This window comes from Entelurus aequoreus, unplaced genomic scaffold (assembly GCF_033978785.1).
Source record: "Entelurus aequoreus isolate RoL-2023_Sb unplaced genomic scaffold, RoL_Eaeq_v1.1 HiC_scaffold_53, whole genome shotgun sequence".
Classification (NCBI taxonomy): domain Eukaryota; kingdom Metazoa; phylum Chordata; class Actinopteri; order Syngnathiformes; family Syngnathidae; genus Entelurus; species Entelurus aequoreus.
This window is the reverse complement of record NW_026907985.1, coordinates 235,771-259,238: the sequence shown is the minus strand read 5'-3', so window position 1 is coordinate 259,238 and position 23,468 is coordinate 235,771. Positions and strand designations below refer to the sequence as shown.

The 23,468-nt window shown below is 42.8% G+C and overlaps 1 protein-coding gene across 3 annotated transcripts in view; it reads right to left on the bottom strand.

Annotated features, from left to right (window-relative positions):
- Nucleotides 1–21,704, bottom strand: part of LOC133645421 (DENN domain-containing protein 2D-like) — an 88,657-nt gene extending 66,953 nt beyond the window's left edge. The window contains exons 1-4 of one of the 3 annotated variants that reach the window (XM_062040255.1): nucleotides 21,442–21,704; nucleotides 16,994–17,054; nucleotides 16,857–16,931; nucleotides 13,040–13,114 (exon numbers count right to left, since the gene is read on the bottom strand). In XM_062040255.1, coding sequence (XP_061896239.1) covers nucleotides 13,040–13,114; nucleotides 16,857–16,931; nucleotides 16,994–17,054; nucleotides 21,442–21,459 — 229 coding nt within the window. In that variant the 5' untranslated portion in view covers nucleotides 21,460–21,704. Of the gene's footprint in view, nucleotides 1–9,782; nucleotides 10,055–13,039; nucleotides 13,115–16,856; nucleotides 16,932–16,993; nucleotides 17,055–19,922; nucleotides 20,022–21,441 lie in introns of those variants that run through there. The other 2 variants (XM_062040254.1, XM_062040256.1) reach the window with 2 other exon arrangements.
- Nucleotides 21,705–23,468: the final 1,764 nt, after the last annotated feature.

The window sequence follows — 23,468 nt, the reverse complement described above, 5'->3', positions numbered from 1 at the left end:
TAGGCTAGCCTTTTTAGCTAATTTCATTCATGTGGAAATGTGGATTTAGTAGTATGCATTTTAGCAATTGCTGTTTTTTCTATGGCCCAAAAGGTTGTAGTCTCATAGAGGATATGTGCAGAAATGATGAGTTTTTATTATGTTTTTCTGTATGCTGGCAACGTATTACTGCACTAGTCTGCGCTAATAATTCTTCCAGCAAGCTGCATTGCTGGCGGGCCGCTGAAACATTTGTTTACTTCAGACTCCGGGGAAAGAATTTTCATACTTGTGCTGTATTTACATCTCAAAAGGACAAAACAACCTTTCAAAAGCACAACTCTCTCAAACTCATGCTTTAGAAGGCGTTCGGGATGCTATTGCAGAGTGAAATAAAACAAAGTTATACTTTCTTTTGATTTACATACATACAGCTGTTAGACATTTCTGAAATACAATTACAAATAATTGATAACTATGATGGCAGCACGGTGGGGGAGGGGTTAGTGCGTCTGCCTCACAATACGAAGGTCCTGGGTTCGATCCTGCGCTCTGGATCTTTCTGTGTGGAGTGTGCATGTTCTCTCCGTGACTGCGTGGGTTCTACTGCGGCTTCCTCCCACCTCCAAACACATGCACCAGGGGATAGGCCCCTCCTACCCCGAAAGGGACAAGCTGTAGAAAATGGATGGATGGATGGATGGATGATAACTATGAAGTTTGCAAAAATGTACTGTATAATATTGATATATTTTATACCTTAAGACAGGGGTGCTCACACTTTTTCTGCAGACGAGCTACTTTTCAATTGATCAAGTCGCGCGGATCTACCTCATTCATATATATCATTTATATTTACTTATTTATGAAATATATGTTTTTGTTAACAAGTTAAAGGTGTTTAATGATAATGCAAGCATGTTTAACACATATAGTTAATATTGTTAACAAGTTAAAGGTGTTTAAAGATAATGCAAGCATGTTTAACACATATAGATTCCTTTCTTTCATGAAGACAAGAATATAAGTTGGTGTATTACCTGATTGTGATGACTTGCATTGATAGGAATCAGACAGTAGTGCTGATAATTACTGATGACTTGCATTGATAGGAATCAGACAGTAGTGTTGATAATTACTGATGACTTGCATTGATAGAAATCAGACAGTAGTGCTGATAATTACTGATGACTTGCATTGATAGAAATCAGACAGTAGTGCTGATAATTACTGATGACTTGCATTGATAGGAATCAGACAGTTAGTGTTGATAATTACTGATGACTTGCATTGATAGAATCAGACAGTAGTGCTGATAATTACTGATGACTTGCATTGATAGGAATCAGACAGTAGTGCTGATAATTACTGATGACTTGCATTGATAGGAATCAGACAGTTAGTGTTGATAATTACTGATGACTTGCATTGATAGAATCAGACAGTAGTGCTGATAATTACTGATGACTTGCATTGATAGGAATCAGACAGTAGTGCTGATAATTACTGATGACTTGCATTGATAGGAATCAGACAGTTAGTGTTGATAATTACTGATGACTTGCATTGATAGAATCAGACAGTAGTGCTGATAATTACTGATGACTTGCATTGATAGGAATCAGACAGTAGTGCTGATAATTACTGATGACTTGCATTGATAGGAATCAGACAGTTAGTGCTGATAATTACTGATGACTTGCATTGATAGGAATCAGACAGTTAGTGCTGATAACGTCCGCATTTTCAAATGGAGGAGAAAAAAAGTCCTCCTTTCTGTCCAACACCACATGAAAGTGGTTGGTTTTTGGCATCTTATTTGTCCAGCTTCCATACTCCTTTGTATACACTTTACAAGAAATACATTGGCGGCAAACTCCGTAGCTTGCTAGCTTGTGCACGCCAGCTTTCTGAGACTCTTATTTTGTTAGTGCAGGCAGGATGAAGCAGCGCTTTTATTGTGCAACTGTGCAGTCGGTCTTTGGAGTTTTGACGACAGGTACGGCGCCAGAGTCTGTTGAAATAAAAAGTGTTTCTCGCCTTCCTGTCGGTCATTTTTTCTTAATAATGAGCTGGCAGCAGCCAGCGTCATCTCAGAAGACCCTCGAGGTGCCGTGAATGTCAATCAAGTGACCAAAGTGACGTCATAGTGAAGATTTATGATCGCTCATTTTTAGGACTATTTTTTTAATGCCTGGCTGGCGATCGACTGACACACCCTCCGTGATCCACCGGTAGCTCGCGATCGACGTAATGAGCACCCCTGCCTTAAGATGTTTACAGCAAAAGTGGATGGAGACATGTAATAGTGGTATCAAAAAATTCCACAAAAATGTTCACCAACAAGGAATAAATAGAAAAATAATGCTTTGCTGTGACTGAACCTAAGCATTAATACCAGTAGAGTAGTTACATAGAGTGTGCCTTTTGGGGCGGTATAGCTCGGTTGGTAGAGCGGCCGTGCCAGCAACTTGAGGGTTGCAGGTTCGATCCCCGCTTCTGCCATCCTAGTCACTGCCGTTGTGTCCTTGGGCAAGACACTTTACCCACCTGCTCCCAGTGCCACCCACACTGCTTTAAATGTAACTTATATATTGGGTTTCACAATGTAAAGCGCTTTGAGTCACTTGAGAAAAAGCGCTATATAAATGTAATTCACTTCACTTCACTTGTGTAAGAAATAAAATGTCAAAAATGCAAAAATCCTCCACATTTATTGGTGAATACATCATTGGACAATTTTGACCAGAATTTTAAGTCAAAGCATAATATTTTTAGTAAATTTATCAACAAGTGTTTTGAGTACATTATGCTTGTGTAAGGTACTTTCTTTGAAACCTTTACTTTGTTGGATGTTGTTATTGTAATGCAGTGTGCTGTAGGGCTGTAACTAACCACTATTTTGATAGTCGACTAGTCATCCACTATTTATAACCATTAGTTGACTAGTCGGATTATAAAGCGTCAAGAGCAGATCCAATGAGCTTTCAGCACAGAGCGTATCGTATTGACTTTATTTGAAGAAAAAATATTACGGTACATGAAACATATGTTTCTTATTGCAAGTTTGTCCTTAAATAAAATGTTGAACATACTAGACAACTTGTCTTTTAGTAGTAAGTAAACAAACAAAGACTCCTAATTAGTCTGCTGATATTGTGTCATTTATACACCTATTATTTTGTACACATTATGAGGGACAAACTGTAAAAATAGATTATTAATCTACTTGTTCATTTACTGTTACCATCTGCTTATTTTCTGTTTTAACATTTTATATCTACATTTCTGTTAAAATGTAATAATCACTTATTCTTCTCTTCTTTGATACTTGACATTAGTTTTGGATGATACCACACATTTAGGTATGGATCCGATACCAAGTAATTACAGGATCATACATTGGTCATATTCAAAATCCTCATGTGTCCAGGGACATATTTACTGACTTTATAAACATAATACACATTTTTTTTTTTAAATGAAAGAAGATGTTGTGATGCCAAAAAATATCGATGTAATGATAGTAGTATCGTCTAGATACGCTACTGTACTTGGTATCATTACAGTGGATGTCAGGTGTAGATCCACCCATGGCGTTTGTTTACATTTTGATGCCGGTGAGCTATTGTATCCTCCTAAGGTGTGTAGTGAAGCATGTTTAGCTATTCCTCATCCTGCAGTGATAATGCTACTTGTAAGAAACGTATTTTATTTGTCGCCATGGAGGCGAGAATTAGTGATTTAGAAGTAGCTAAAACACTGTGGATGGATGTTAGCTGCTAGCTAGCTAGCCATGTCTTAAAGCACCTCTTCCTGAGGGTGTTTCAGTGTTATAACTTAACCTTTATCTTCACTTTTTACTCCAAAATGCGTCTGTTCTCCTTTTTCTGTCTACACACTGTGTCTGCTTGTAAGTACTCTGTGTGTGTGAGCTGCCCAACATGCTCCTCTGCTGATAAACCAGCAATGTCATGACGTGGGGGCAGGGGGTCGGACCGGTACTTTTCAGAGGCGGTATAGTACCGAATATGATTCATTAGTATCGCGGTACTATACTAATACCGGTTAACTGTACAACCCTAATACACACACACATATATATACATATACACATATATACATATATATATATACATATAGTTACTTTCCATGCAGTCGGCTTTCAGCCCCCGGCCAAATGTTTTAAGCCCAATGTGGCCCCCCAGTGAAAAAGTATGGACACTCCTGTTATAATGTTTTAACATTTAACATATTTTTCTCCCGGTCCTTATTTTTGATATAAAAATATCAAAAATTCTGGATATAAAAGACTTGTATGGTGTGAGAGTTTTTAACATGGCATGGAAAGCACTCTTCTTCCATGAAGTGAGGGCCACAAGTCAAGTACATGCAGTGTCAATACTCAGGATAGCAAGTAAACAAACATTCTGTCGAACATTACCTTTAAAGCAAAGCCACGTGATTCTTTCAAAAGGCAGAAGATTGCTTAGTGTCAGTCATAGTTCAGCCTGATTTACCCCCCATGGATGTAGCTCTATATCAACTTTTCACTGATAAAGCATTCATCAAACCTTTTCTTTTTCTCAACAAATGACCGAGGCCTAATTCCTGTTTTCTTTCAGCGTACACATGACGAATAGCTGTGACTCACACGGGGGGAAAAAATTGGAAGTGGGTCACTTGAAGAGTATCTGTGTGTGATGTGAAATATGAAAACATGAACTGTAGAAACAACATGGTTTCATTTTCAATCTATAGCAAGCAAACATCCCAATAGATCACAGCATGTACTGCAGTGGCTTGTTGAGCGTACACTGGCTGGGTTAGTTGTAAAAAATAGCTTTCTTCATGCCCAGAGGCTCCTGAACATGTCACAACAGCATGCTTCTTCTGCCATATCAAGAGAATTTACACTGAGCATCAAACCATATTTCTTTTGCCCTCAAGTGACACACATCGGATCTTTTTTGCCAGTCTAAACGCACCAAAGTGCCATCTTTTGCCACCAGATTCAGGCCTTGAAGTCCAGATCCCATTGGAACCTGATCTTTTCAAATGTGACTTCAGTCTAAACCAGGAGTGTCCAACATTTTTGACTGGGCAAAATTGTTTAGACATTGGGCTAAAATATATACATTATATATATATACGCACGGCAGGTCATTTTTTTAAACTGTCATTAAATGTGCATTTATGTCCATTTTGCGTGTGTAAAATAGACTTCATTAAAGCAAACTAATTGGTCAGTCATGGTATTAAAAACTATCTGTCTGAGTGGGAATCTTAGGGCAACTCACCATTCCGTTCTGACTATCCATTATTGATGCATCTTTAATTGATGTGTATTGATGCAGTTTTACATTTCTTTTGGTTTCACTAAATAAGCATTCATTGTTGAATTGTTGCATCATTTCTAAGCACTGCATCTCAGCGGGTTTCAACCCTTCCAAAACACAACTTTGCCATGTCATCTCTTTTTTGTCTACTTTGAATAAATTACTTTTTAAAAATATATATATATTGACCCACTTGATAGCCTGCTTTTTATGAAAATCCGCCAAAATCTTCCTTTAAACGAGTGACTTTACTGTTATTTTTCTTTGACTTGCCAGCAGTCATCAACACAACACAAAGTAGAGTATATATGGCACAATATAAAGAGTGATATAATAGTATATATGGCACAATATAAAGAGTGATATAATAGTATAAATGGCACAATATAAAGAGTGATAGAATAGTATATATGGCTCAAATTTAAAAACGCTAAGCCGGTACTAATAGGGACTGTTTATAGACCCCCTAATCAGAGTGATTTCTATGGGGCTCTGGAAGAGTCCTTGGCAGGGACAGACAACGTGGAGAAAATTATAACTGGGGATCTGAACACAAATATTCAACGCAAAGATGCGCCTGTCTTCAGATCCTACAGCAAGTTTTGTAATCTGCAAGGTCTTTCCCAGCTAATAGCGCTACCGACAAGGGTGTGTGATTCCACCCAATCAACCATAGATCTCATTCTCACTTCAGACCGGCCTAAAATAAAAAATAGTGGGGTCATGATCTGTGGTCTTAGCGACCACTATCTAACCTTCTGCAACCGCAAAATAGCTAAACCCAAAGCCAATGGCCACATAACAGCCCAATCCAGATCCCTCAAAAAATACTCCAATGACAATTTCAATTTAAAATGAGATGAGTGGGACTGGTCCCGTGCTCGCGAGCAACCTGGTCGATGTTGCTTGGGATCGCTTCAAAACGGCGTTCCTAAAGATACTAAATGACACGGCTCCCGTGAAAACAGTCAGGATCAAAGCCCGCTTGGAACCGTGGATGAATCCGGACCTATTAGCTGCCATAAAAGACAGACAGAAAATACTCCGAATACCAAAAATGTAAAACAGAAGTAGATAAACAACCCAATAATATCAAGCTCAAATCACTCCTTTCAACTCTCAAAAAGCAATGCAATAAATTAAGAAATAAGTCAACCAACCTGACTAAATCCTTAAAAAAAAATTACATTAACGACAAAATAGAGGAAAACACAAATAAGCCACGTGAGCTCTGGAAAATTCTCAACAACCAGCTTCCTGGTTGCAGCCAGAAACTTAAAACCAGACTCACCAACATCAGCATCAAGGAGGGTGACTCCCTCATTACAGACAAAATGGAGGTAGCTAGCAGACTTAACACCTTTTTCACCAGCATAGCCGCAACTCTTGTCAACAAGCTGTCCCACCACTCTGGTCGCTTTGGTGTAGAACACATTAAAGTCTTCTACAGAAAGCTAGGAGTATCCAACGATGATTTCAAATTACAAATGGTCACAGCTGATGAAGTGTTTAAAAAATTGAGCGCGCTCCACCCTAACAAGGCCACCGGCCTTGATAATATTCCCTCCAGATTCCTCAGGGACTCTGCCTCCATCATTGCCCCGATCATCACGCACATAATAAACCTATCAATTACACAAGGCCAAGTACCAAAAGATTTTAAGATAGCAAGAGTAACTCCCCTCTTTAAAAAAGGAAGCAAATTGGAACCTGGCAACTACCGACCTGTTTCTATTCTCAGTTCCATTTCCAAAGTAATGGAGAAAATAGTTTATGAACAGGTCGATAGTTACCTTGCCACTAATAAACTCATGTACAAATTCCAATCCGGCTTCAGAACTAACCACTCCACTGACACATGCCTTCTCTATCTAACCGACCACATCAAACATGAGGTGGACGCGGGCAAATACTGCGGCATGGTCATGCTGGACCTTCAGAAGGCCTTTGACACCGTTAACCACGCTATACTGGTGGATAAGCTCAGAGCAATCGGATTTAACAAAACCTCATGGAGCTGGATGCAATCTTACTTGGAGGGGAGGGAGCAGGTGGTAGAGGTGAACGGCACCGTGCCCCCCCCCCTCTCGGTGAGCTGTGGAGTCCCCCAAGGCAGTATATTGGGACCTTTACTGTTCCTAATATACATAAACGACTTGTCATCGGCATGCGACTGTGAATTGTTTTTGTTTGCGGATGACTCTGCCTTGCTGGTATCCGACAAGGACAAGTCACAGGTGGAGAAAATCCTCAGTGCTGAACTCTGTAGAACTTGCACCTGGCTCGCTGACAACAAGCTATCCATACACTTGGGTAAAACGGATTCCATCCTGTTTGGCTCCCACATCAACCTTAAGAAAGTCAATGACTTCACTATAAAAGTGGGTGACATTGTTATCACCAGGAAAGATGAGGTCACCTACCTAGGTTCCATTCTAGAGGCTAACCTTTACTGTGATAAAATGGCAACCAAGGTAATCAAAAAGGTTAACCAACGAACGAGATTTCTCTACAGAATCTCCTCTCTGGTCAACAAAAGCACCTTGAGGATTCTGGCAGGAACTCTCGTTAAACCCTTTTTCGATTACGCATGCACCTCCTGGTACCCTAGCACCTCCAAAACCCTCAAATCTAAACTCCAAACATCTCAGAACAAGCTAGTCAGGTTACTTCTAGACCTCCACCCCAGATCCCACCTCACTCCTACCCACTTCTCCAAAGTGGGCTGGCTCAAGGTGGAGGACAGAGTTAAACAACTTGCACTGAGCCTAGTCTATAAAATCCACTACACCTCCTTGATACCGAAGTACATGTCAAACTACACTACCGTTCAAAAGTTTGGGGTCACCCAAACAATTTAGTGGAATAGCCTTCATTTTTAAGAACAAGAATAGACTGTCGAGTTTCAGATGAAAGTTCTCTTTTTCTGGCCATTTTGAGCGTTTAATTGAGCCCACAAATGTGATGCTCCAGAAAGTCAATCTGCTCAAAGGAAGGTCAGTTTTGTAGCTTCTGTAAGGAGCTAAACTGTTTTCAGATGTGTGAACATGATTGCACAAGGGTTTTGTAATCATCAATTAGCCTTCTGAGCCAATGAGCAAACACATTGTACCATTGGAACACTGGAGTGATAGTTGCTGGAAATGGGCCTCTATACACCTATGTAGATATTGCACCAAAAAGCAGACATTTGCAGTTAGAATAGTCATTTACCACATTAGCAATGTATAGAGTGTATTTCTTTCAAGTTAAGACTAGTTTATAGTTATCTTCATTGAAAAGTACAGTGCTTTTCCTTCAAAAATAAGGACATTTACATGTGACCCCAAACTTTTGAACGGTAATGTACTTCCTTAACGTAAATGACCGCCATAACCACAACACCAGGGGGAGCTCCACTAACCACGTTAAACCCAGATTCTGAACTAACAAAGGTCTTAACTCATTCTCTTTCTATGCCACATCAATGTGGAATGCACTCCCAACAGTTATAAAAGAAAGGGCATCTCTATCCTCCTTCAAAACCGCAATAAAAGTTCACCTCCAGGCAGCTACAACCCTAAACTAACACCCTCCCCGGATTGCTAATAATCAAATGTAAACAATCAAATGCAGATACTTTTTCTTATGCCTTCTGATCTCTCTCTCTCTCTCTCTCTCTCTCTCTCTCTCTCTCTCTCTCTCTCTATCTATGTCCACTACTTGATGTCCATATCCCCCCCCCCCCCACACCCCTGATTGTAAATAATGTAAATAATTCAATGTGATTATCTTGTGTGATGACTGTATTATGATGATAGTATATATGATAGTATATATCTGTATCATGAATCATGACCCCAAATTAAACAAGTTGAAAAACTTATTGGGGTGTTACCATTTAGTGGTCAATTGTACGGAATATGTACTTCACTGTGCAACCTACTAATAAAAGTCCCAATCAATCAATCAATCAATATAAAGAGTGATATAATAGTATATATGGCACAATATAAAAAGTGATATAATAGTATATATGGCACAATGTAAAAAGTGATATAATAGTATATATGGCACAATATAAAAAGTGATATAATAGTATATATGGCACAATATAAAGAGTGATATAATAGTATATATGGCACAATATAAAGAGTGATATAATAGTATATACGGAACAATATAAGTAGCAGCCATGACACCTGACAACAACAACAACAACAAAGTATGACAGGTGTCTCCACAGACATCATCTTCATCATCAAACACGCTGGCTGGAAACAAACGTTTTGTTTCCAGCCAGCGATGTTTTAGTCGAACAATGTTTCAGTCGAACAATGTTTTAGTCGAACAATGTTTTAGTCGAACAATGTTTCAGTCGAACAATGTTTTAGTCGAACAATGTTTTAGTCGAACAATGTTTAGTCGAACAATATTTTAGTCGAGCAGGCGAAGGTAAAAAAGCAAAAGTTTCCAAACACTCACTCCATCTGCTCTTTAAGTCCGTCACACGTCGTCTCCTCCTCACCACTTCACTCATCTTCACTTCTTCCTCCTCACCACTTCACTCATGGCCGCCTAACCTTCTTACCTTCTGCACTCCATGCTAACTCTTCCCGCCCATTACTAACCGTCCACCATCACGCTTCTTCTACCGTCTCTACGTCTACGTGTGTGTGTCTCTGTGTCTTTGTGTGTGTGTGTGTGTGTGTGTGTGTGTGTTTTCGTGTGTGTGTGTGTGTGTGCGTGTGTGTGTGTGTGTGTGTGTGTGTGTCTCTGTGTGTGTGTGCGTGTGTTCGAGCCGTGCTGCCTTCACGTCCTCGTGCTACTGTGGGATTTCTCACCGACAGCCAAAAAGCTAAAAAAAAAAAAAAAAAGGATCTCTCGCGCAAAGCTCACTCTGATCAACAGCATTTAATAAAGATTATTACTATTGATTTTTTAATTCCAATTTTATACCTCAGAAAATTATGACTCTTATTATAATTTTTTTAGGAATATTTATTTAGGAATATTGCTTTTTTTTCTTGGAAACATTTTTTTTTGTGCTTCGGATTAACTTTTTTTTTTTTTTAAATAAGCATTTAAAAAAAAGTTATATTCTAATGAAACATGTTTATTTGCAAAAAAAATTCTGGAAACAAAAAAAGGCACAATTCAATGAGGTTTAAAATTGTGCTAAAAAAAGAAAAATAATTCATGACCTTAATAAAAAATGGTGGGAAAATTGTCAAACTGAAAAAGAGTAATAATTCTATGACAATGGTTGTAATTTGGGGGGCATAAGTTAAAAAGTTATGATTCCATTAGTTATAAAATTGTATTAAATTAAATAAAAAGTATTTTTCAAGGGGGAAAAAAAGTCAAAATCGTTTGAGAATAGTTTTGTTTTTAAATAATTACAACAAAAATACCAAAAATAAATAAAAAATTTAAAAAAATATTAGAACCCTATGAGAACAAATGCTTTTTTTCAAACTAGTTTTGAAAATTGTTTATCAAGAAAAGAATGTATTTAAAAAAAACACAAAGCAAACAAAAAATTCAAATTTGATGATTAACTGAAGTGGTGTTGTAGCTACATGGTGTAAAGAAGTGGTGTTGTAGCTACATGGTGTAAAGAAGTGGTGTTGTAGCTACATGGTGTAAAGAAGTGGTGTTGTAGCTACATGGTGTAAAGAAGTGGTGTTGTAGCTACATGGTGTAAAGAAGTGGTGTTGTAGCTACATGGTGTAAAGAAGTGGTGTTGTAGCTACATGGTGTAAAGAAGTGGTGTTGTAGCTACATGGTGTAAAGAAGTGGTGTTGTAGCTACATGGTGTAAAGAAGTGGTGTTGTAGCTACATGGTGTAAAGAAGTGGTGTTGTAGCTACATGGTGTAAAGAAGTGGTGTTGTAGCTACATGGTGTAAAGAAGTGGTGTTGTAGCTACATGGTGTAAAGAAGTGGTGTTGTAGCTACATGGTGTAAAGAAGCGGTGTTGTAGCTACATGGTGTAAAGAATGCTAGTAATCACTTTTTTGGGGAGAATTGCGTCTATCATTTCCACTCCTTATGCAAGACAAGAAGACATTCTTTCATGCATTCTAACTCCAAAATAAAGGCTAGCAAAAGTCAGCTAACAATGGAGCTAATGGTATATACAGGCTGTAGGTATATATGTTAGGGGTGTCCTAAGTTTGGCCCGGGGGCCATTTTCCACCCACAGCTCATTTTCTAACACATTGTAAAATGACTACTACTAAAAAACAAAAAACATAAGATGTGGAATAAAAGCGCATACCATTGAAAAGTAACAAGGAAATGTTGGCACTAACAACACAAAGCTGCCATACAGTTTGTTTTTTTGCTCCAAAAGTAATAATGAATCAAAATCAATGTTCAAGATTCCAATTATTTCACATCAAATATTCTACATTGCAGTATATTTTGGAAATCTAACTTGCATATTTTGTGTGTTTGCCATATTAAAACCATTCTTTCTGGCGGGCGTTGTGGCGCCCCACTCTGTCCAGCGGTCCTTAAGAACACCTTTGGTATTCCTGAGTATAGAACAATCACTGTGTCCTAAGAGAGCACAGCTTGTTGAATAATGAAGTTGCTCGTGTTTATACTCCTTTAGATTGGGGTGTATCCTTTCTTGATGGGGAAATACATTAATGTCTCTTGTTTTTCTGTTAACTTTTAAGCTAGCAAAGGGCAGTTATCAATCATGGTTTTCAATCACGGGTGCACAAGTTAAATGCACATAGTACACATTTTAAATGTACATGTAAAGTGCAAAAGTTAAGTGTGCAAAATAAATGCACTTACTAAGTGTCCAATTTAAGTGCACTAAGTACAGATGTTAAGTGATTGATTGATTGAGACTTTTATTAGTAGATTGCACAGTACAGTACATATTCCCTACAATTGACCACTAAATGGTAACACCCCAATAAGTTTTTCCACTTGTTTAAGTCGGGGTCCACGTTAATCAATTGATGGTAACCACTAAGCTAGAGCTCCTGGTTGTAAACAAAGGTGGGCGGATCGATACAAATATTGATAACCGTTTAGGGTCGATACTACAGTGGTTAGGTGGATATTTCTTATTTGCACACAATCCTTTGTCGTCTTCGTTATTGTCTGCAAAGTTTTTGGTCCGCATCATTTGTATAACGAACAAAACATGCCGATACATATTGTTATCGTCGGCGGGTGCAATATATAATGTGATATAGATTTTAGGTCGTATCGCCCATTCCTAGTACGTACTAAACCCTACTTTAAAGACTACTTCCTGACTACGGCAACTCACCTAGGACACACTGAAATGAATGCAAATGAAAAGAAGATATAACAACTGATTGAAAGAATAGATCATCCTCCTAAACAAGTGAACATTTATTACCGCGTGAACAAAAATTGGTAGCGTTGAGTACATGTATCTATTCCTGGGTACCAGAAAAAGGATTGTTTAATATACCAGTGATTTAAGTACCACTAGTGGTACTTGGGCTCCATTTAGTGGTATGCCAAAGAATCACCTAATCAAATATTCTAACACAGTGTTACCGTTCGAACTGTGTGCAATGTTATGGTGGCCAGCAATATTCAAAACACTTGTTGAACAATACCACTGCCTTGTTTTTGATGAATATTTAGGCATACTATGCTACTTTTTCAAATGTTTGTCATTATGGTGGTACTTGGAAAGCCAAGTGAGTGAAGAAAGTTTGAGAAGTAGTTCTTGGATTGGTACCTGCTTGGTTGGTGCGGGCCTCACTGCTGTGTAGCCGGGCGACGGCGGCATGAGCCTCTTCCTTTCCAGATGTTTCTGTGAGAAGATGACATCGTTTGACATACTTATACTCTCACAGAGTCTGCATGCTTTTAAGTTCAAGTTCAAGTTAAAGTACCAATGATAGTCACACACACACACACACACACACACTAGGTGTGGCGAAATTATTCTCTGTATTTGACCCATCACCCTTGATCACCCCCTGGGAGGTGAGGGGAGCAGTGGGCAGCAGCAATGGCCGCGCCCGGGAATCATTCTTGGTGATTTAACCCCCAATTCCAACCCTTGATGCTGAGTGCTAAGCAGGGAGGTAATGGCTCCCATTTTTATAGTCTTTGGTATGATATCAAGACGGCGGCGCCCTGCACGGCTGCGGCTGCAGAGGCTCGTGGTAGTAATGGAACTCTTTTGGCAAATATATCGGTAAATTCTGTAGATTTCAAAGTTAACTTCCAGCGTAGTCACTCCATAGTAACATACGACCGCCAGACAATTTTAGATGTAAATAAATCAAACCGTTTTAGACCAAAGATGCGTATACGCTGGACCTCATCGGTAGCATGGGAATACTGCGCCGGCTACATCCAGCGGCCTGTGAAGCAGCGGAGCCAAGTACCAGCGGGGACCGTCGACGGAGGAGACGTAAGCGGTGTGATCTGAAGCAGAAACGGGGATGCCGAGTTGGACTAACAACAAAGCTAAAAGCTAATCCTCACAGAACGCCACTTCCTTCCATCCTGTTTTCAAATGTCCGCTCCCTGGAGAACAAACTGGACTACCTGAAGCTGGATTTATATGCAAGACAGGAGATGAGGGACTGCTACGCCATATTTCTCACAGAAACGTGGCTGAAACCATCCGTTCCGGACGAGGCAGTTAGCATCGAGGGGCTAACAATGTTTCGGTCGGACAGGAGCAGCACTCTCACTGGTAAATCCCGAGGCGGTGGTGTTTGCATATATATCAACAACAACTGGTGCAACAATGGGAAGATAGTCTCATGTCACTGCTCTCCCTATGTAGAACTATTAACTATAAAATGCAGGCCATTTTATTTACCCCGGGAATTCAGTGCTATGATCTTCACAGCAGTGTACATTCCTCCCAGTGCTAACATCAAACAAGCCTTGAATGCTTTGTACTGCTCTATCAATGTACTGCAATCTACACATCCAGAGGGAGTTTTCATCGTGGCAGGGGACTTTAATCAAGCTAACTTGAAAACTGTGTTCCCCCATTTCCATCAATATGTGAATTTTGCAACCAGATGTGGAAGCACATTGGACATGGTGTACAGCAATGTTAAGCACACATTCAAAACTGCACCCCGCTCCCACCTCGGCTCCTCAGACCATCTATCTGTGATGCTAATTCCTGCATACAAGCCCCTGCTGATCAGGAAGCAAGCTACAGGGAAGCAGGTGAGTACCTGGCCAGAGGGAGCAATGGAAGCATTGGAAAGCACAGACTGGGACATGTTCAAAGCAGCCGCCACTGACAGTCATCACACATGTGTGGAGGAGTATGCAGAGTCTGTGTCCGCATACATTCAGAAGTGCATGGAGAATGTTTGTGTGATCAAAAACATCCCCACACGGGCCAACGAGAAACCCTGGATGAACAGTGAGGTACGTGTAATGCTGAAGGCTCGGAACAAGGCTTTTAAATCTGGCGACATGGTAGCACTTAAAACAGCCACAGCTAACCAGAACCGTGCCATTAGGGTTGCAAAGCGTGCTCAGTCAGAAAGTGCAGGACTTCTTTGAGAACCCCACGAACACTAGACAAATGTGGCAGGGCATACAGGTCATCACAGACTATAAAGCTGCCCCCGTCCCTGTGACAACAGTATCAGCTTCCTTAACAACCTAAACAACCACTTTGCAAGGTTTGAGGCACTTAACACCACTCCGGCGAGGAAATCCATCCCTCACCCTGATGAGCAGCCACTCTACCTGGACACAGCGGATGTCCGGGAAACCCTGAGGAGAGTGAACCCCCGGAAAGCAGCGGGACCTGATGACATTCCGGGCGAGGTGCTTAAGGGATGTGCAGACCAGCTGGCTGGGGTTCTCACAGACATCTTCAACACCTCGCTGACCCAGGCTGTGGTACCATCATGTTTTAAGACGGCCACAATCATTCCAGTGCCTTAGAAACCCACAATCTCCTCCCTTAATGATTATAGCCCCGTGGCACTCACCCCCATCATATTGAAGTGCTTCGAAAAGCTGGTAAAGGAATACATTGTCTCCAGTCTTCCCCCCACATACCAGTTTGCTTATCGCCCTAACCGCTCCACAGAGGACGCCATCTCCTCTGCACTCCACCTGAGCTTAGAACATCTAGAAGGAAATGACACACACGTGGGGATGTTGTTTCTGGACTTCAGCTCGGCGTTCAACACCATTATCCCGCAGCACTTAGTGAGCAAACCTTGGATTCAGTACCCCCCTATGCAACTGGCTGCTTGACTTCCTCACAGACAGACCCCAGTCTGTGAGAGTGGGCGACAGCACCTCCAGTGCCATCTCCCTGAGCACCGGCTTCCCCCAGGGCTGCATCCTGAGTCCACGTTGATGACCCATGACTGCTGCGCCAGGTCCACTCCTAACCACATTGTGAAGTACACAACAGAAGTGGGCCTCATCCGTGACAACAACGACATGGACTACAGGGAGGAGGTGAAACATCTGGTTGACTGGTGCAGAACCAACAACCTGGTCCTGAACATCGTCAAGACCAAGGAGATCATCGCCGACTTCAAGAAGCACCAGTCCAGTCACATTCCACTCTTCATCAACGGCACAGCAGTGAAGATGGTAAGCAGCACCAAGTTCCTGGGGGTGCAGATAACTGACAATATGACCTGGTCCCTACATACCGAGCTCTTGTAAAAAGAGCTCAGCAGAGCAAACACTTTTTGCGTGAGATGAAAAGAGCACAGCACCCTCCCCCCATTCTCACCACATGCTACAGAGGCACTATAGAGACCAACTGCATCTGTCTGGACTGGAGCCTGCAGTGCTTCAGACTGGAAATCTCTCCAGAGAGTGGTGAGGACGGTGGAAAAGATCATCAGGACTCCTCTTCCTCCTATCCAGGAGATCGCAAAAAGCCGCTGCCTGACCAGGGCTCAGAAAATCTGCAGAGACTCCTCCCACCCCCACCAAGGACTGTTTTCACTGCTGGACTCTAGAAAGAGGATCCACAGCCTCCGAAGCAGAACCTCCAGGTTCTGTAACAGCTTCTTCCCTCAAGCCATAAGACTCTTGAACACATCATAATAATCCCCTCATTCCCCCCCAAAAATGGATTAACTGGCTGGAATATAAAGACAATATAACATACATCCATAAACGTGGATGCATATGCAAAAGTGTAATATATTTATCTGTACAGTAATCTATTTATTTATATCTGCACCTTATTGCTTTACCATGAGCTAATGCAACAAAATTGCGTTCTTATCTGTACTGTAAAGTTCAAATTTGAATGACAATAAAATGGAAGTCTAAGTTTGATGACTCGGCCGGGGTTTGAACTCACAGCCTACCGATCTCAGGGCGGACACTCTAACCACTAGGCCACTGAGTAGGTTTTTCTGTGCTGACATGGCCACAAGGTTGTATTTTTGCCTCATTCCTGTGAGAATCCTGCAAACCACTGAAGCATTAAGGAGTGGGACTATCCAGGACTAGCTGCAGTGTGCTCAAACAACCCCCAGGGGGCAGATAATACTGTATCATGTAAGTGAGACAGGAGCATCATTTACCACTTCTTGAGAAGTCTCTGGCGGATGAAAAAGACCAAGCTCCTCTCTGGTGGTCCTCCCAACTGTTGTTCCTTCCTGTGCACAGACACTCCCATCATTGTCCCAAACATCACCTGGACAGTCCCTCACCAGCTCACTTTTAACGCGCAAGGACGAGAAGTCCAAGTTCCTCCTGGGGTTCTGCTGCCCTGCTGTACCCTTGAAGAAAGGAAACGCTGAGTGATGACATGGAATTTCCTAATTGTTCCGCAATTTTGCAATCTACAGTCCAAAAGAGAAATGTCAGTTTTTATATTCCTGGTGTTTCATTTGGATCACATTGAACCCTTCATTGCTCCAAATGTCACTATTGATTGAATGCAATGTTTATGCCAGGGGCCGACCATCAATGTTTATGCCAGGGGCCGACCCTCAATGTTTATGCCAGGGGCCGACCCTCAATGTTTATGCCAGGGGCCGACCCTCAATGTTTATGCCAGGGGCCGACCCTCAATGTTTATGCCAGGGGCCGACCATCAATGTTTATGCCAGGGGCCGACCCTCAATGTTTATGCCAGGGGCCGACCCTCAATGTTTATGCCAGGGGCCGACCATCAATGTTTATGCCAGGGGCCGACCCTCAATGTTTATGCCAGGGGCCGACCCTCAATGTTTATGCCAGGGGCCGACCCTCAATGTTTATGCCAGGGGCCGACCATCAATGTTTATGCCAGGGGCCGACCCTCAATGTTTATGCCAGGGGCCGACCCTCAATGTTTATGCCAGGGGCCGACCCTCAATGTTTATGCCAGGGGCCGACCATCAATGTTTATGCCAGGGGCCGACCCTCAATGTTTATGCCAGGGGCCGACCCTCAATGTTTATGCCAGGGGCCGACCATCAATGTTTATGCCAGGGGCCAACCCTCAAGGGCTCAGTGCTCCATGGACGGGACAAACAGTTACAGTGCAGATTGTACACAATAAGGTCAAAAGCCATGGAAACAAGAGGGAAACATGAAAGAACACAAAAGACGAGCTGATGCAAGCAGCTGCCATGGCACTTCAGCGCCGCCATTTCTACATACAGCTACGAAAGTCAAACAAAAAATGAGCAATAAATGATACATATCACGCACATGTGATTGTGCCATGCATAGACAAACAACAAAACAAAACAAAACAAAACAAAACAAAACAAAACCACAATTTCAGGGGTTTTCAAACTGCGGCACAAGTTCAACAAGAAAATGGAGCAGGGTGTGGTGTAATCGCCCATCCATCCATCCATCCATCCATCCATCCATCCATTTTCTACCGCTTGTCCCTCTCAGGGTCGCGGGGGGTGCTGGAGCCTATCTCAGCTGCATTCGGGCAAAAGGCAGGGGTACACCCTGGACAAGGAAGGTGGGGAACACCCTGGACAAGGAAGGCGGGGTACACCCTGGACAAGGAAGGTGGAGAACACCCTGGACAAGGAAGGCGGGGAACACCCTGGACAATGGAAGGCGGAGTACACCCTGGACAAGGAAGGCGGGGTACAGCCTGGACAAGGAAGGCGGGGAACACACTGGACAATGGAAGGCGGAGTACACCCTGGACAAGGAAGGCGGGGTACAGCCTGGACAAGGAAGGCGGGGAACACCCTGGACAATGGAAGGCGGGGAACACCCTGGACAATGGAAGGCGGAGTACACCCTGGACAAGGAAGGCGGGGTACAGCCTGGACAATGGAAGGCGGAGTACACCCTGGACAAGGAAGGCAGGGTACAGCCTGGACAATGGAAGGCGGAGTACACCCTGGACAAGGAAGGCGGGGTACAGCCTGGACAATGGAAGGCGGAGTACACCCTGGACAAGGAAGGCGGGGAACACCCTGGACAATGGAAGGCGGAGTACACCCTGGACAAGGAAGGCGGGGTAGAGCCTGGACAATGGAAGGCGGAGTACACCCTGGACAAGGAAGGCGGGGTACAGCCTGGACAATGGAAGGCGGAGTACACCCTGGACAAGGAAGGCGGGGAACACCCTGGACAATGGAAGGCGGAGTACACCCTGGACAAGGAAGGCGGGGTACAGCCTGGACAAGAAAGGCGGGGTACACCCATGACAAGGAAGGCGGGGTACACCCTGGACAAGGAAGGCGGGGTACAGCCTGGACAAGAAAGGCGGGGTACACCCATGACAAGGAAGGCGGGGTACACCCATGACAAGGAAGGCGGGGTACACCCTGGACAAGGAAGGCGGGGAACACCCTGGACAAGGAAGGCGGGGTACACCCTGGACAAGTCACCACCTCATCACAGAGCCAACACAGATAGACAACATTCACACTCACACTCTCTCACTAGGGCCCATTTAGGCCCCGTTTACACCAAGCCGGATAAGGTTATCCAGGGTAAATCCCACCTAACCTTATCCGTGTCCACACACAACAATGCCACCGTTTAAGACCCCCGGCCCCTCCGTCCACCGGCGCAGAAAAAAAAAGCGTCCATCTGCTCTCCAGTAGATGACTTCACTTCACTGTGAAGTTATTTAAAATGATTTGTTTGCTGTGTTTTGTCTGCAAGTTCTTCAATGAAAAGTTATCTCCAGTGTTGTGCTAGAATCCAGTGTGTCTATTGTAGTGAATCACATCTTTAATCCACATGAGAAAGTAGATAATGCCATAAACTGTTTGGGACACGAGGAGATGGTTCCATCTTTCAGCTGCGTGCTAATTGCGGAGTTAGCGAAGATGCAGGCATCATGCACACTGTCTGGTCATTTCACAGTCACATCCATAAAGCAATATTTGTAGTCACACCCTGCCTATCACCATCACAGGGAGGAAGGGACCAAGTTTTTCGGTAAGTAGAATCACAGCTGACAGCATTGGAAAGTTCTCTTGCCGTCTGAGAAGTGTTGTATCCCAAATAGCTGCAATCACCCGTTGCCTTCTCTTAAGGTATTGATTTGTGATTTCCAAAAGCGCCTGTATATGTAGAAGAAGGAGAAACACGGGCATGTCTGCATGATCCGCCTCTGTTGTGGCCATGTTGGAACATCTAGAACCAAAGGACAATTGAAAGTGTGTGGGTCCTACCTGTGACGTGGTGTCCATGTTGGAACATGTAGAACCAAAGGACAACTGAAAGTGTGTGGGTCCTACCTGTGACGTGGTGTCCATGTTGGAACATCTAGAACCAAAAGGACAATTGAAAGTGTGTGGGCCCTACCTGTGACGTGGTGTCCATGTTGGAACATCTACAACCAAAGGACAACTGAAAGTGTGTGGGTCCTACCTAAGACGTGGTGTCCATGTTGGAACATCTACAACCAAAGGACAACTGAAAGTGTGTGGGTCCTACCTGTGACGTGGTGTCCATGTTGGAACATGTAGAACCAAAGGACAACTGAAAGTGTGTGGGTCCTACCTGTGACGTGGTGTCCATGTTGGAACATCTAGAACCAAAGGACAACTGAAAGTGTGTGGGTCCTACCTGTGACGTGGTGTCCATGTTGGAACATCTACAACCAAAGGACAACTGAAAGTGTGTGGGTCCTACCTGTGACGTGGTGTCCATGTTGGAACATCTAGAACCAAAGGACAACTGAAAGTGTGTGGGTCCTACCTGTGACGTGGTGTCCATGTTGGAACATCTACAACCAAAGGACAACTGAAAGTGTGTGGGTCCTACCTGTGACGTGGTGTCCATGTTGGAACATCTAGAACCAAAGGACAACTGAAAGTGTGTGGGTCCTACCTGTGACGTGGTGTCCATGTTGGAACATCTACAACCAAAAGACAACTGAAAGTGTGTGGGTCCTACCTGTGACGTGGTGTCCATGTTGGAACATCTAGAACCAAAGGACAACTGAAAGTGTGTGGGTCCTACCTGTGACGTGGTGTCCATGTTGGAACATCTAGAACCAAAGGACAAGTGAAAGTGTGTGGGTCCTACCTGTGACGTGGTGACCATGTTGGAACATGTAGAACCAAAGGACAACTGAAAGTGTGTGGGTCCTACCTGTGACGTGGTGTCCATGTTGGAACATCTAGAACCAAAGGACAAGTGAAAGTGTGTGGGTCCTACCTGTGACGTGGTGTCCATGTTGGAACATCTAGAACCAAAGGACAACTGAAAGTGTGTGGGTCCTACCTGTGACGTGGTGTCCATGTTGGAACATCTACAACCAAAGGACAACTGAAAGTGTGTGGGTCCTACCTGTGACGTGGTGTCCATGTTGGAACATCTACAACCAAAGGACAAGTGAAAGTGTGTGGGTCCTACCTGTGACGTGGTGTCCATGTTGGAACATCTAGAACCAAAGGACAACTGAAAGTGTGTGGGTCCTACCTGTGACGTGGTGTCCATGTTGGAACATCTAGAACCAAAGGACAACTGAAAGTGTGTGGGTCCTACCTGTGACGTGGTGTCCATGTTGGAACATCTAGAACCAAAGGACAAGTGAAAGTGTGTGGGTCCTACCTGTGACGTGGTGTCCATGTTGGAACATCTAGAACCAAAGGACAAGTGAAAGTGTGTGGGTCCTACCTGTGACGTGGTGTCCATGTTGGAACATCTAGAACCAAAGGACAACTGAAAGTGTGTGGGTCCTACCTGTGACGTGGTGTCCATGTTGGAAGCGCTCAAAGACAGTCTAGTCTTCACCTGAATGCGTGTCTTTGTCACAAAAAGATGGAGGACTGCTCTTTCCTGCCACAGTTCGAGCGCACGTAAGAGGAAGTCCACGTGCTGAAGTGTTCTTTGGTTTCTGCTAGGATTTCCTCTTTCACTGCCAAAGCAAAGTGCTAACACAACGTGTGCTGTGCTATTACTGCTAGTTATTTATTAATGATGGAGTCTGGCGGAGCGACAAGGACAAGGCGTGTCTGGGGAACATAGTTCAATATCTTTGCAGTGTTTATGTGCAAACAGTTGGCAGTAAAGGTCAGAAACAGGTGAGACAGGTGAGTGTTGTCAAACTGGTTACGCCGACAAGGAATAAACTGGCCAAGAGTCGGAAGTTGTTGGCGCCTCCTTGCCTGCTTTGGCACGCCTGCAACGCTAAGAAGAACAGGAAAAGAGCAGCATGGATAATCTCACCTGAGTTGTCAGGTGAGTTGTCAGGTGAGTTGTCAGGTGAGTTGTCAGGTGAGATGTCAGGTGAGTTAATGAACTCAGATGCACATTACAACAAGTACAGTACTTGCACTATTAACACTTTCTAGGGCGCAACCTAAGGTGAGATTTAGCAGAGACTGAATTTACTAGTCAACACACCATAAACCACATGTGTCCGCCACATCATTTAAAGTGGCCCCTCATGTTATTCAATGTGGTCTTCCACATCATTTAATGTGGTTGTCCCAACATTCAATGTGGTTGTCCCAACATTTAATGTGGTTGTCCCAACATTTAAAACAGCCCGTCATGTTATTCAATGTGGTTGTCCCAACATTTAATGTGGTTGTCCCAACATTTAAAACAGCCCGTCATGTTATTCAATGTGGTTGTCCCAACATTTAATGTGGTTGTCCCAACATTTAAAACAGCCCGTCATGTTATTCAATGTGGTTGTCCCAACATTTAATGTGGTTGTCCCAACATTTAATGTGGTTGTCCCAACATTTAATGTGGTTGTCCCAACATTTAAAACAGCCCGTCATGTTATTCAATGTGGTTGTCCCAACATTCAATGTGGTTGTCCCAACATTTAATGTGGTTGTCCCAACAATTAAAGTGGTTGTCCCAACATTTAATGTGGTTGTCCACATCTTTCAATGTGGTCTTCTACATCATTAAAGTGGTCTGCCATGTAATTTATTGTGGTCTCCTACATCATTGGATGTGGTCTGCCATTTCGTTCAATGTGGTCTTCCATGTCATCTATTGTAGTCTGCCACATCATTTAATGTGGTTCGCCACGTCATTTAAAACAGCCCATCATGCCATTCAATCTGGTCTTCCACATCATTTAAGGTGGCTTGTCATGTCATTCGGTGTGGTCTTCCACGTCATTCAATGTGGTTTTCCATGTCATTTAATGTGGTTTGCCATATTATTTATTGTGGCCTGTCATGTTATTCAAAGTGGTCTTCCATGTCATTTAATGTTGCCCATCATGTCATTTAATGTGGCCCATCATGTCATTTAATGTGGCCCATCCTGTCATTTAATGTTGCCCATCATGTCATTTAATGTTGCCCATCATGTTATTTAATGTGGCCCATCATGTCATTTAATTTGGCCCATCATGTCATTTAATGTTGCCCATCATGTCATTTAAAGTGGCCCATCATGTCATTTAAAGTGGCCCATCATGTCATTTAAAGTGGCCCATCATGTCATTTAAAGTGACCCATCATGTCATTTAATGTTGCCCATCATGTCATTTAATGTTGCCCATCATGTCATTTATTGTGGCTCATCATGTCATTTAAAGTGGCCCATCATGTCATTTAATGTTACCCATCATGTCATTTAAAGTGGCCCATCATGTCATTTAATGTTGCCCATCATGTCATTTAATGTTGCCCATCATGTCATTTAAAGTGGCCCATCATGTCATTTAATGTTGCCCATCATGTCATTTAAAGTGGCCCATCATGTCATTTAAAGTGGCCCATCATGTCATTTAATGTTGC